Source organism: Schistocerca serialis, chromosome 2 (genome assembly GCF_023864345.2).
Source record: "Schistocerca serialis cubense isolate TAMUIC-IGC-003099 chromosome 2, iqSchSeri2.2, whole genome shotgun sequence".
NCBI lineage: Eukaryota > Metazoa > Arthropoda > Insecta > Orthoptera > Acrididae > Schistocerca > Schistocerca serialis.
In genome coordinates, this window is record NC_064639.1 from 724,060,829 (window position 1) to 724,074,297 (window position 13,469).

Consider the following 13,469-nt stretch of genomic DNA (forward strand, 5'->3'; position numbering starts at 1 on the left):
TAACCCTCGTAGTTCTGAACTATTATTTAGTGCGTTAGTGAACGAAGTACGAACTTTCCGAGTATTGGACGAGATTTGTTCCTTCAGTTCGTTATTCTACATTGGATGAAATCAACAGATCTAAAGGTAATTTCTGGACTGTCCTAAGGGAGTGTTACAGGGCCATTACTATTTGCAATATACTGTATACAAATGATCTAGAGCAGTATTTGTCAATCACTGTGTCGCGACACTCTGGTGTGGCACGAATATACACTCCTGGAAATGGAAAAAAGAACACATTGACACCGGTGTGTCAGACCCACCATACTTGCTCCGGACACTGCGAGAGGGCTGTACAAGCAATGATCACACGCACGGCACAGCGGACGCACCAGGAACCGCGGTGTTGGCCGTCGAATGGCGCTAGCTGCGCAGCATTTGCGCACCGCCGCCGTCAGTGTCAGCCAGTTTGCCGTGGCATACGGAGCTCCATCGCAGTCTTTAACACTGGTAGCATGCCGCGACAGCGTGGACGTGAACCGTATGTGCAGTTGACGGACTTTGAGCGAGGGCGTATAGTGGGCATGCGGGAGGCCGGGTGGACGTACCGCCGAATTGCTCAACACGTGGGGCGTGAGGTCTCCACAGTACATCGATGTTGTCGCCAGTGGTCGGCGGAAGGTGCACGTGCCCGTCGACCTGGGACCGGACCGCAGCGACGCACGGATGCACGCCAAGACCGTAGGATCCTACGCAGTGCCGTAGGGGACCTCACCGCCACTTCCCAGCAAATTAGGGACACTGTTGCTCCTGGGGTATCGGCGAGGACCATTCGCAACCGTCTCCATGAAGCTGGGCTACGGTCCCGCACACCGTTAGGCCGTCTTCCGCTCACGCCCCAACATCGTGCAGCCCGCCTCCAGTGGTGTCGCGACAGGCGTGAATGGAGGGACGAATGGAGACGTGTCGTCTTCAGCGATGAGAGTCGCTTCTGCCTTGGTGCCAATGATGGTCGTATGCGTGTTTGGCGCCGTGCAGGTGAGCGCCACAATCAGGACTGCATACGACCGAGGCACACAGGGCCAACACCCGGCATCATGGTGTGGGGAGCGATCTCCTACACTGGCCGTACACCACTGGTGATCGTCGAGGGGACACTGAATAGTGCACGGTACATCCAAACCGTCATCGAACCCATCGTTCTACCATTCCTAGACCGGCAAGGGAACTTGCTGTTCCAACAGGACAATGCACGTCCGCATGTATCCCGTGCCACCCAACGTGCTCTAGAAGGTGTAAGTCAACTACCCTGGCCAGCAAGATCTCCGGATCTGTCCCCCATTGAGCATGTTTGGGACTGGATGAAGCGTCGTCTCACGCGGTCTGCACGTCCAGCACGAACGCTGGTCCAACTGAGGCGCCAGGTGGAAATGGCATGGCAAGCCGTTCCACAGGACTACATCCAGCATCTCTACGATCGTCTCCATGGGAGAATAGCAGCCTGCATTGCTGCGAAAGGTGGATATACACTGTACTAGTGCCGACATTGTGCATGCTCTGTTGCCTGTGTCTATGTGCCTGTGGTTCTGTCAGTGTGATCATGTGATGTATCTGACCCCAGGAATGTGTCAATAAAGTTTCCCCTTCCTGGGACAATGAATTCAAGGTGTTCTTATTTCAATTTCCAGGAGTGTATGTCTTGTGTCGCGAGATTCTTAATGCTGATAAAATATCTAGAATATAAAACAAAATTCACCATATCTTTTCTTGGAACAACCCATCATTTTACGAGGTTATACGCATGTAAACATGTATTATGTCATAACAATTATATATTTTTTGCATTCGACTCTGGAACGAACGATCACTCATTCCATAAATAATCTTCACAAAAGAATCCCATTTTTTGCGGCGTGCGGCATCTGTGACCGTTTGTCTCTTCGTCGGCATTTTCAGCTCCGTCAGTAAAAAATGTCCGTGAATACTCAAAGCGGTTATCTGGAAATTCTGGATTATTCCTGTTTCAGTTCGCTGTACAGGGTGTTAGGAGCATAAAAGCAAACATTTTTAGTAGTGGCTAGGTCAGTCTGCTGAACAACATTACATCAGTATTTACTTAATTTGCAGACTAATAATAGTTGCTATAAGGAGTAGCATGTTTTTAGTTGGTTACCCAAAACGGATTGTCTGTAGTGACAGGTGTAGTCCACGTAGTGGTGCAGTCATGTCTGTGTAGAAAACACCCGGCAGTAAATTATATGATGTGTTTGTGGGAAGACTGTTAGGTGTAGAGAAAAAACAACCAACACAGTGAAGTGGGTACATATTAAGGTGGCAACGATCACAATATCTGCACTTACACCCCTAGATGACTGTGCATACAGGGCAGTAAGAAACAGTCTGAATAGCTTGTAAGGATGTTGCAATATAGGTTTTGGTGAGAAATTACTGTTAATGAAAAAATCGATATGTAGCCCAGTTTCCGAGTCAATTAGCATTGAAGTTAGCCAACCAGGCTGTTGCGTGCCCAAATTCAAGAGGCCTGCCAGGTATAATAAATTGGCAGTTGTTCTCATAGTGTAGATGGCAGCGCACGAGACTGTTCAGCCCTTGGCTCGGGTTAGATTGTTTCTAACATCTCAAATCCAATTTTTGCATCGTTCGGCTTGGGGAAACCATACGATGGACACGTTTGGCGACACCGTATCTGGTGGGCCGCTTGAATTGGCGCGCGCAGCTGCTTGATTGGCTAACTTCAGTACTAATTAATTCGGGAATGGCGCAACGTGTAATTTCTCAGCAAAACCTACCCTTAGCCACCCTTACAAGCTTTTCAGACTGCTTTTGACGGCCCTGTATACGAGGGCCGACATCAACTTCTCAGTCGTTTTACCTTTTGGCAACAAGAATATTTTAACGTCCTTGTTTGGTAATCAGCCGTCGCGTGTCTTTTGTTTCGCTGCTCGGTAAAATTTTGAAATCTTTTCCGTAAATTTGTGCGATTGTTAGTTGCTAGCGTGCTCTTTTCATTATGAACAGATTTGTAACAAGGAAAAATAAAGCCTTAGATGTCGATAGCTCTTCTCATCTGAGGAGACTGGAAATGAATATATCAGTATTCTAAGGAGAACAGAAATTGATCCGTCTTCGTCATCTACTAGTCGGAAAAACATAAATCCAGGCTCAAACGATGTCCAACATAATTGACACTAGAAAGAGGAATGAACACGTACAATTTTTGGATTTACGTGAACAGGTGTGGGTGGTAATCACACTCATAGATGTTCGGTGTGTGGCACAGTGTTGTCAATTGAGTCAGTGGTACGTAACAAGCTGAAATGCATTTGGAACGAAACCACCACAGCGTCTTTCAGAAGCCGCGAGAGTAATTTCAGCGCCTGATAATTCCAATCAAGTATTTTCTGCTACGATGGAGAAACGTTTAATGCTCTAAGATTTTTCTTTTGGCATCATTTAAAATTTCTGGAACGACGAGCTTATTTTAGCGACACGTAAAGAAACTGCTGCCACTATGTTGAGGCCCGAAGCAGTTGAGCAGATTTCGAAAGTATCTCTGACAAATGATAAAATTCATCGGCACGTTATGGATATGTCAGCTGATATTCAAAATAGTGCTACAGAAAACTTAACAAACACGCAGTTTGCTTTACAGTTATTAGAAAACACTTACAATTACGGGAAAGCTCGATTATTATGTTTTGTGAGATTTCTTTTACGGATCAGAAATTATTGATCGATATCTGTTTTGTCGAGAACTGTGGACAACAACCGCTGGAGCTGAAGCAACTGCCGCTGTTGACAGTTTCTTTCAAGATAATGGACTCGAGTGACGGACTGCATTGCTACATGTACTGATAGCCAAGGGCACCCATACTCAGATGTAAAGAGGGCCTCGCCCCCGCCCACCCCCGTCTCTAGCTCTCAGCGGAACGAAAAAAGATATAATTTAGTCAGGTGCTTTTCTTTCAAGATAATGATTTAAAAGTCGATATAAAGCAGGTTTTTAGGAGGTTTGTAAGTGAAACTTTTTTATGGCTACTTACTAGTCGCCATCTGCCTTCCAAAATATTAAAAATACTCCATACCCACAAGTGTATCACTCCCTACCCCACTACAAACTATCGTTTGGGCTCCCTTTCTGATGACGCTGCTGCAGTGACAGCAAATGTAAAGCGGTTTCTAATTTTCGTGCTCTGAATAAAACCGCGTCAGTAATAACTACTCACTGCTTTTTACATACAGAGGCTTCAGTGGTGCGGACGACGGACGGAAATCGTTTGGATGAAGTCATTCAAACCGTTGTTCCGATGGTCAGTTATGCACAAACTTGTCCTGCAAAATAGCGAGTGTTTGAGAAACTCTGAAAAGAAACGGGTGCAGATCATAAAAGATTGTTATCCCACAGCAAAATCCGTTGGCTTTCCATAGGAAAAATACGTACGAGAATTCTAGAACTTACAGACGAACTACTGGCATATTTCTGAAACTAGTGATAGTAATAAGTTTCATTACTGTGAGTGTCTTAAAAAGCCAGTATGGTGTGCTCAGCTGGCGTATCTTCCCGTATTTTCAACAACCTTAATGCTTTGAATTCAAGTATGCGGGGACAGTATGAAAAGATATCATCACGTGTTAAGATCAGCGCATTTTCGAGGAAACTCGTCTATTGGATCTCGGCCGTAGGAGAGAACGATGTAACTGCTTTTCCAACTACCTATCGCATCAATTGAGCGGAATACAGAAGGAAAAATCAGATAAAGGAACACATAAAAGGGCACCTATCACAGTTGCAAGAAAGGATATCCAAATACTTTCTCTCGGTCTCGGCTACTGGCTGGGAGTGATTGTTTGCACCTGACGACGCTAAAGTATCCAACCCAGAATTAAACAGCTCCGCAAAAGAGAAATTTATCGAAGTATCATCGAATACAACCCTGAGATTGAAATTTAAAGAAAATGCTTCCGATGTTTTTTGGATCTCATTCAAAAGAGATATCTGGATATCACGAATAAAGCAGTATCTCTTTTACTGCCTTTACCGACGTCCCACTTGTGCGAGTCTGGATTCTTTACACTGAAGAATATAAAATGTGAGCACAGACATCGCCTCCTTGATGTGGACGGCGAGATTAGAGAATGTCTGTCAATAGTCCGTGCCGCATAGACCTATTTTGCAAAAATCACCAGGGACAAGTATCACACCAGTTTTAAGTTTTATTTCTTTTTATATCTGTTATGTTCCTGTTTAAGCCTCGAGCTGGCGCGCCTATGTATAAAATGAGGCAACCACAAATAGCATTGTATTGTACCGCTCCATCGTTCTTTTACATTTGCAAGCCTGTACCAATTCCTTCATTATTCCATCAGCTAACACTGTGATAAGCTATGCTGTTATACGTCCAAGTGAGCAACAGTAAAATAAAATAAACAGCGAGCTATGTGAGAAAAAATTTATGATCCGTGCAGGAAAATGTCCGAGATTCCGAGCTACAAGCAGTCCCACAATGAGACAGTTGTTTACGAGATAATTAGCAGTCGAATAAGGGGTTGGCTGGGACCTGATGTAACGGGAATGCTTCGAGTTAAGTTTATTTTATTTTTGTTTAATTAAACTAAGATGAAACTGTTATTTTGCTCATACATGTTTACAAAGTACAAAGTACACCGCGTGCCCGGCCGTCTTATAAAAAATGGCACGGTCAAGCTAGAGTTAATAGTAATAAGTTTCTTATCTGTTTATATGCTTCTATTCAAATATCTTACGTAATCACTTTGTGAAATTTGTGTCTCTTAGTCGTCCCTAACAAATAGTTGAAATGGCTCTGAGCACTATGGGACTTAACATCCATGGTCATCAGTCCCCTAGAACTTAGAACTACTTAAACCTAACTAACCTAAGGACATCACACAACACCCAGTCATCACGAGGCAGAGAAAATCCCTGACCCCGCCGGGAATCGAACCCGGGCGCGGGAAGCGAGAACGCTACCGCACGACCACGAGCTGCGGACTCGTCCCTAACAAAGTATGTGTTCTTTGTACTTTACGTATGTGCTTTTTTATGTTCATGCTTAAAAGTAATAGTTTCTTTTATTGCTTACCTTATGTGTATGTTCATATGTTCCTATTCAAAAGTCTCTTAAAATATGTGTCTCATAGTCGTTCAATAATAAAAAATAAATTGTATGTCCTTTATGTGTTTTCGCCTGCCGATGTGGCCGCGCGGTTGTAGGCGCTTCGGTCTGGAACCGCGCGACCGCTGCGGACGCAGGTTCGAATCCTGCATCGGGCATGGATGTGTGTGATGACCTTAGGTTAGTTAGTTTTAAGTAGTTCTAAGTTCTAGGGGACTGATGACCTCTGATGTTACATATGTTAAGTCCCATAGTGCTCAGAGCCATTTGAACCATTTATGTGTTTGCTTTTTTGCAACTAGGAAAAATATCGCATGAAGGGGTATCGCGAAAGTTTAAAACATAACTTTGATTTCCCCCAAAGGAAAAAAGACTGAGAAACGCGGATTTAGAGGATAACGTCGGAAGCTCTGTGGGGCTTTTTACGACGCTGTTGTCTGTGGGGAAGACGCAACGCTGGATTACTGCAGCGAAATGCTGTGTGACCTGAAGAGGATCGAGGATTTAGGTAGGGACTGGCAGTTGACCTTGAATTCAAATACAACTGACATACTGCGCCTAACTTGGCGAAAAGACACACACTTCATCCCCGAAAGAAGTGACTTAGAAAACACTTGTTCCGCCGATGTTTGAATACTGTTCATCAGTTTGGGATCCTTAACAAGTAGAATTAATAAAGCATATAGAGAAGATCCAACGGACAGCAGCCTATTTTGTTACAGGATCGTTCAATAAAGCTGTCGTCACACGGGACGAATTAACACTCTAAGAGCTCTGTGACATCACTTCCTGCTATTTTGCATTGAGGAGCCATTTCGTCACTGAAACATGAACTACAAAATAAGCTCTGCAGTGTTTCGGCAACGTGCCACGTAAAATACACCAAAAAGAACTATTTTTACTAGAACTAAAGTGGGCGCACACTGATGCTACCTAGCGGGACCCACGTAAAACTCGAGAGTTTGCGCTTTCCAACAGTACATTGTTCACGCAAATATCTCAAATAGCGTAATAGTTATGATTTTAAAAAATAAGACTATTCTTTTTGATACACCCTATTGTGAGGGCACACAACGGTTGAACCTAAAATTAGTAAATGAAACGAAAACAGGATTGCAAAAACAGTGCTAAGTACCAATTCAAACGAATCAGAGTTCAGGAGTATTCTGGCTGGCCGAGAAATCGTTTAGTGGCGTATGTCGTTTAATGAACGACTTCAAGGCGAGGTTTGTTTACAATGAAAAGCAAATAGTGTTAATAATGCTCTGGCACTTGTTCGCAACAATACACAGTCGACCATACTGCAGAACATGTAAATAAAACTGTTGTGCCGGTTCCTAACACGTAAAATGTGGTTTAATGAAATACCCTATTGGGCCGAAAATAAGCCGCCACCGCGTGTAAGGCGCATCCCTAAATATCGAGGAAGAAATAAAAAGCAAAGATTTTGCGTGCAAATTAGGCGCACACTGTTTGAAAGGAGAAAAATTACCAAAAATTTATTTGTAAGACATACGTATGTGCTGTAAACATCACAATACACTGGCAATATATTTTGTCTTCTTTATTCTCATCGTATCAGTACTGGTATTCACTTCATCACTCTCAATCTTATTTTCTTCATTCTCTTCCCACACTATGTCGTCCTCAGCCATCCAGCGCATTCTATATGCAGCAGTTCTTGAACCCCTCCATGATGGATGGTGAAGGTACTGAGGACCATGGAGCAAGAATCCACTCACACAAACGAGTGACTGGCGTCTTCTTAATCTTACCAGACGGTCTAAACACATGGTGTTCTTCCAGAAGCCAGCCTGAATACATTCTTCGGAGGTTGTTCTTCAAACTAAATTACTCGGAGGTTGTTCTTGAGTGGTTTGCTTATGGCCACATCTAGTACCCGTCTTGTGTGCTGCAAGTTTAATTTTTACTTCAGCAGTCAGGTGTCCCTTAAAAGTATTCGAAAAGCATTCAGCACTAGCAAACAGTATTCCAGGTCTGCAATTTCAAACAGGGGACAACCAGTCGACTATCAGTTGCGTAGTCCTCTAGCCCTTTCCTTGGCAGCGAATCATTAAGTCCATAGGAAAGTTTTCTTTGGGCATCGTTTTTCTCTTCAAAGTGACGTAAATTTTCCCCCATTGGCTGTAACAGCTAACATCACAGTTATTCCTTTTTTTCATTCCGGTTCCTTTAGTGAGGTAGTTTTTGCCCTTTCATGTCCACTGACGTATTGCTCTTCATGTCAAAAAATACTAGCGTTTCGTCAGCATTGCCAATCTGATGAAAAGGGTATGAGTGACACTTTCGCAACTGGATGACGTGACGCTGGAAGTTGACCAGCTCGTCGATATCTGCTGGCACCCTCTGTAAAACTTCGTCGGAAAGCAAGGTCATTTCTCCGCATCAATCGACGACACCAACTAATAATAATCTCGTTGTGGTACGTTTAAGATTTTTGCTATTTCCAGAGTCTTCAGCTGGATAATTTCCCATGAGATAGACATTCCATCGTCTCAGGAAAGAACCTTAGCTTCAAGTTTCAGATACTTGGCACATTTCGGTCCCCTGAACGATTTTCTCGGTGAAACTGGCTTCTTCCATTTTTCTTCTGGAGCAACCCAACGTCGCACATTAGATTCGTCCAGTCCGTACTTTCTTCTAGCCTCTGTCGGTTGTGATTTTGGCACAATGCGAAACTATAAGTTTGAAGTTTGCATCGTAACTACGCCGAAGTCCTTCGCTTGATGACGCTTTTCGTTCTAAATGGTGTTCATATCGTCATAAACCAGGCCTTCTTACCAGTATAAAACTCAAACTGAATTATAATCTAAAGAAACAATATTGGCAGCCCTACACAATATTAAGGACAGTAAAACACCAGCAAATGTTTGCATTTTGTAAGAAAATGACTTGTCGCCAGATTCGGCCGCAGACGCTAGTTGTACGGTATTGTTGCACATGAGCTCAGTTTTTGTACAGCAAAACTTTTCGAGGGTGAAATCTGGAGAAAAAGTGTAGCCTATTTTCGATTCAATACGGTAAAATTACGCAAAATGCAAATGCTCGAAAATACAATTTGATGTCAATGATCTTTCATTTTCAATGTTTTAAAAATACTGCACAATCATGCGCACTTATTCTATATAGTGTTATTATTTTCTGCTCCTTTCAGCCAACAGTTAACCCTAACTGGTATCATACGATTTTGTAAAGTAACTGGTATCATAGTGTCTGTCAGACTCTCTAAGTTAACTGTTCATTTATACAATATTGTCTTAGCTTATTAGTTCTTTACTGACCTCAGCTAGTTACAGGATACTGACGTCGTCTTTGGAATTCCTGGCGCCCCTAGTTCCATCTGTCGTGTGATGTCCCTTTGGTTTGTGACCACTAAGATTTTTGCTGGAAGTTGTTGATGGGGAAGGGGCATGTTGTGGCGTGGCCAGTTGGGGAGTGGCCAGTGGGTAGCAGATCCACGGACCTCTGGGTTATGGGCCCAGCACGCTTCCACTTACCACTCCCCAACTCGCCACGCCACAACACGACCCGTGCCCCCAACAAACTCGAGCACAGATCTTAAAAGGCTTCTAATCAGAGGAATACCACACGACAGATCAAGCTAGTGGCGCCAGAAATTCAGAAGACGATGCGAGCAACTCCGCCGCGGCTGAGATATATTTTCAAAGTTATGAAAGCGAAATAACATAGAAAAATATTAATAATTAAGACGAAAATAAGGAACATACGCAAGTGATGTTCCAACAAAGTGGACTTTCCCATGTTCTCGGAAATTTTGAGATAAAACTTTTAATTATTAACCATATGGTATGCCAATATTTCTTAAACGAGCAAGGTTGAGAAACAGAGACGAAATTGCCGGAATTTTTTTAGAGGCCAGAGCGCAGACATTACAGTTAAGTACCGGGTCCTGTTGTCTGTCATACACACACACTCTTTAACCCACATTTCATCGGTTATCTTGGTGGGTACATCCGAAATTTATATCGATCGCGGAAAGGCAAAAACATTTAATCCGTACACACAGTATACACAGCCTGGAGAGTAACATTCCTGACAGTTCAAATTCTGTTCAAAATGCTTGGCAGTGCCGATACGGCAAACACACCTCATTTTTTTCCTTTCTGCCATGTGGTTTGGTTTCCCGGATAGAAGAGCTGTCGCTATGAACAAAGTCCTTTTCTTATATTACGGTGAAAAATAATACGTTCGGTTCCACCCATTGGTAAAGGTTTATCTGTGGCTGTGTACAAGTAAGGCTATAAAAGCTTTCAGTTCAAGAATATGTCAGTGTTGGACACTTTGTTTCTAACCAAAGGCATTAGCCCAAGTCACAGACCAGGGATCTGCAACACTATTTAAGGTCAGTCTTGTTCTGACATTATTTGGTGGCTGTGCTTTTCTCCATTTGAAGCAGTTTGTCCTACTATACAAGTAGGAGTGTGTGTGTTGGGGTTTATGGGCGCTCAACATCGAGGTCATCAGCGCCCTACAAGTAGGAATAGCAGCGATCTGACCATTTTCGTTTTGCGCCTTTTGGATACGTACCTTGAAACGCAGGTGGCCGAGGGGGGGCTTGGCATAGGGGATGGCGAAATAGGCGAGGCAGCAGGCGAGCCTGACGGGCGCGACGCGGCCCCCGTGCCGCAGCGCCACCACGCCGTCGTCGCCTCCTCCGCCCCCGCTGCCGCCCACCGCCTCCGGAGCCGCTCTCGCGCTCGCAGCCACCACCACCAGCAGCAGCAGCCGCCACAACGTTCTCGATCCCATTTTTCACACGCACTGGCCGCTCTCGCCGTTTTCATGCATCCGCTAGCCGCGCAGGAAGCGTTGTGCTCCGGTGCCTCCGTTTTTTATTGTTCCATCACCGGAACATCACTTGGCTCGTATGTCCTCTATACAGACACCCATTAAACCCAGCTGGCAATGACTAGCTAATGACCAAATACATAAACTCTCACTTGGCGACAGAATATCCGGAACGAATCCTCTTCTACTTTTTATATTTTTACGTTTACCCTGCAATGTACCACTTGCTTTCTTCTTAGCTCAATATTCGTTCATCCTGGCGCAAGGAAGTTTTTTTTTTTTTTTTTTTTTTTTTTTTTTCTTTTGCATCCGTACGTCCCTGGCGACCTCCTACGTATATACCAATGGAAAAACAATAAAAAATGAAATTTCCGGAATACCTTTGTCTAGGCAACATAGTTAAGGTTAATGTAAGCGAAACATAAACCATTGCAAACGTGACATACTGGTACATTACTACATTAATAACCAGTGTAACCGCCATAATGTTGAATGTAAGCGTGCAAACGTCCATGCACTGTGTTGTACACATGTCGGATGGAGATGCAGTTCCCTCTCTCTTGTATGTGGTCGGTCAATACAGATACGGTTAATGCTGGGTGCGGATGACGCTGGAGTTGTAGTCCGATGATGTGCCACGAGTGCTCTACTGCAGACAGATCTGTTGATCGAGTAGGCCAAGGCAACACGTCGACACTCTGTAAGCATGTTGGATTACAACAGCGGTATGTTGCTGGAAAAGAACCCCTGGAATGCTGTTCATGAATGTCATCACAACAGATCGAATCACCAGACTGACGCACAATTTTGCAGTCAAGGTGCGAGAGAGAACCACGGCAGTGCTCCTGCTGTCATACGAAATCGCACCCCAGACCATAGCTGTAGGTGTAGGTCCAGTGATCTAGCACACAGAGGTTGGTTACAGGCCCTCAACTGCCCTCCTAGTCAGCACACAGCCTTCACTGGCACTGAGGCACAACTAACTTTCATCAAAAAATGGAATTCCACTCTGCCCTCCAATGAGCTCTCGCTTGACGCTGCTGAAGGCTGAAGTCGCAAATGACGATGGTTCGGGGTCAGTGGAATGCACCCTATAGTGCGTCTGGCCCGGAGCTGTCCTTGAAATAACCGATCTGTAACGGTTTGTTGTGTCGCTGTGATGCCAACTGCTGCTCAAATTCCTGCTGCAGGTGCAATACGATGCACCAGGGAGACACTCTGAACACGATCGTAGTGCCGTCTGGACGTGATCACCGCTGCTACCAGTCATATAGAGTAGCTACATTCCTGCCAAGTCTTTCCAGTTTCTCGTAGTCCTATTACACAACGCCTTTCAAACTCAGTGAGGTGTTGATAATGGCGTCTTTGTCGCCTCAAAGGTAACTAAAGCTCACAATCGTTGTAACGTTTATTTAAAGCACACCTGATTTCCATCCTCATAATGGCGCTGCTACAGCCAGTCTTATGCGACTGGCACGAAATTTCAATAGACATAGTCTTTCAGATGTAGAAACACACCTACCAACTTTCGTTTATGTCGCACAACTTCTTATTCATGCGATTTTTTCCCGCCAGTGTAGATTTGCGGTCTCTTTTTATCGCATTCATTTCACATTTATTCTGGAGCACAATGGTTTAGCAGTTTTTAAATGAAGGATATCGGAAGTTCTAAACAGAGTTTTTGATTTTAGACATGAATCTTATGCTGCTCGGCAGGAGGTTCTAGGTGCTTCAACCAGAACCGCGCTGCTGCTGTGGTCGCAGGTTCGAATCCTGCCTCGGGCATGGATGTGTGTGATGTCCTTAGGTTATTTAGGTTTAAGTAGTTCTAAGTCTAGGGGACTGATGACCTCAGATGTTGAATCCCATAGCGCTTAGAGCCATTTGAAACATTTTTATGCTGTTCATCGTAACTGAGAGACCATTGAACTTATTAAGGTAAAGATAAGGTAAAGTTCCGTGTACTGGCCCTAAACAGTTCAATGGGGCCCGAGCAAACACCTTACCATCTTCTGCCAACGGCGTCATCCGATAAGGTGTAGAGGGGCCAAGCGCACCGCTCTCCCGCTCATTGTCGTTTTTTTTTTTTTTTTACCTTGGAATCGCTACTAACCGGTCGAGTAGCTCCGTTGCTGCCCTCACAAGTCTGAGTGCACCAAATACCAGCCATCCCATCGACGAAAAATCCCTGGCAATACTGGGAATCGAACCTGGGGTTCCCTACAACCAGTCAGCCAAGCTGACAACTCAGCTACAGAGGCGGACAAAGAACTTACCTATAAAGTGCAAGAATCAGTGTCTCGTGGTGGTAACATTGAATAAAACTCCTCGGTTTTCCAACTGCGTCTACATCTACATCTACGTGATTACTCTGCTATTCACAATAAAGTGCCTGGCAGAGGGTTCAATGAACCACCTTCATGCTGTCAAGTGATTAAAATTACACAATCTTTCGGACAAGCGCTCTTTGGCCATTGTCAAGTGGTATGACTGCCAGTGGCC

At 44.3% G+C, this 13,469-nt stretch overlaps 1 protein-coding gene across 1 annotated transcript in view; it reads right to left on the bottom strand.

The window, feature by feature from the left end:
• The window catches only part of LOC126456361 (juvenile hormone esterase-like), a 172,046-nt gene extending 161,118 nt beyond the window's left edge, over positions 1-10,928 (bottom strand). Inside the window, exon 1 of the mRNA XM_050092115.1 lies at positions 10,707-10,928. Coding sequence (XP_049948072.1) covers positions 10,707-10,928 — 222 coding nt within the window. The remainder of the gene's footprint in view (positions 1-10,706) is intronic.
• Positions 10,929-13,469: the final 2,541 nt, after the last annotated feature.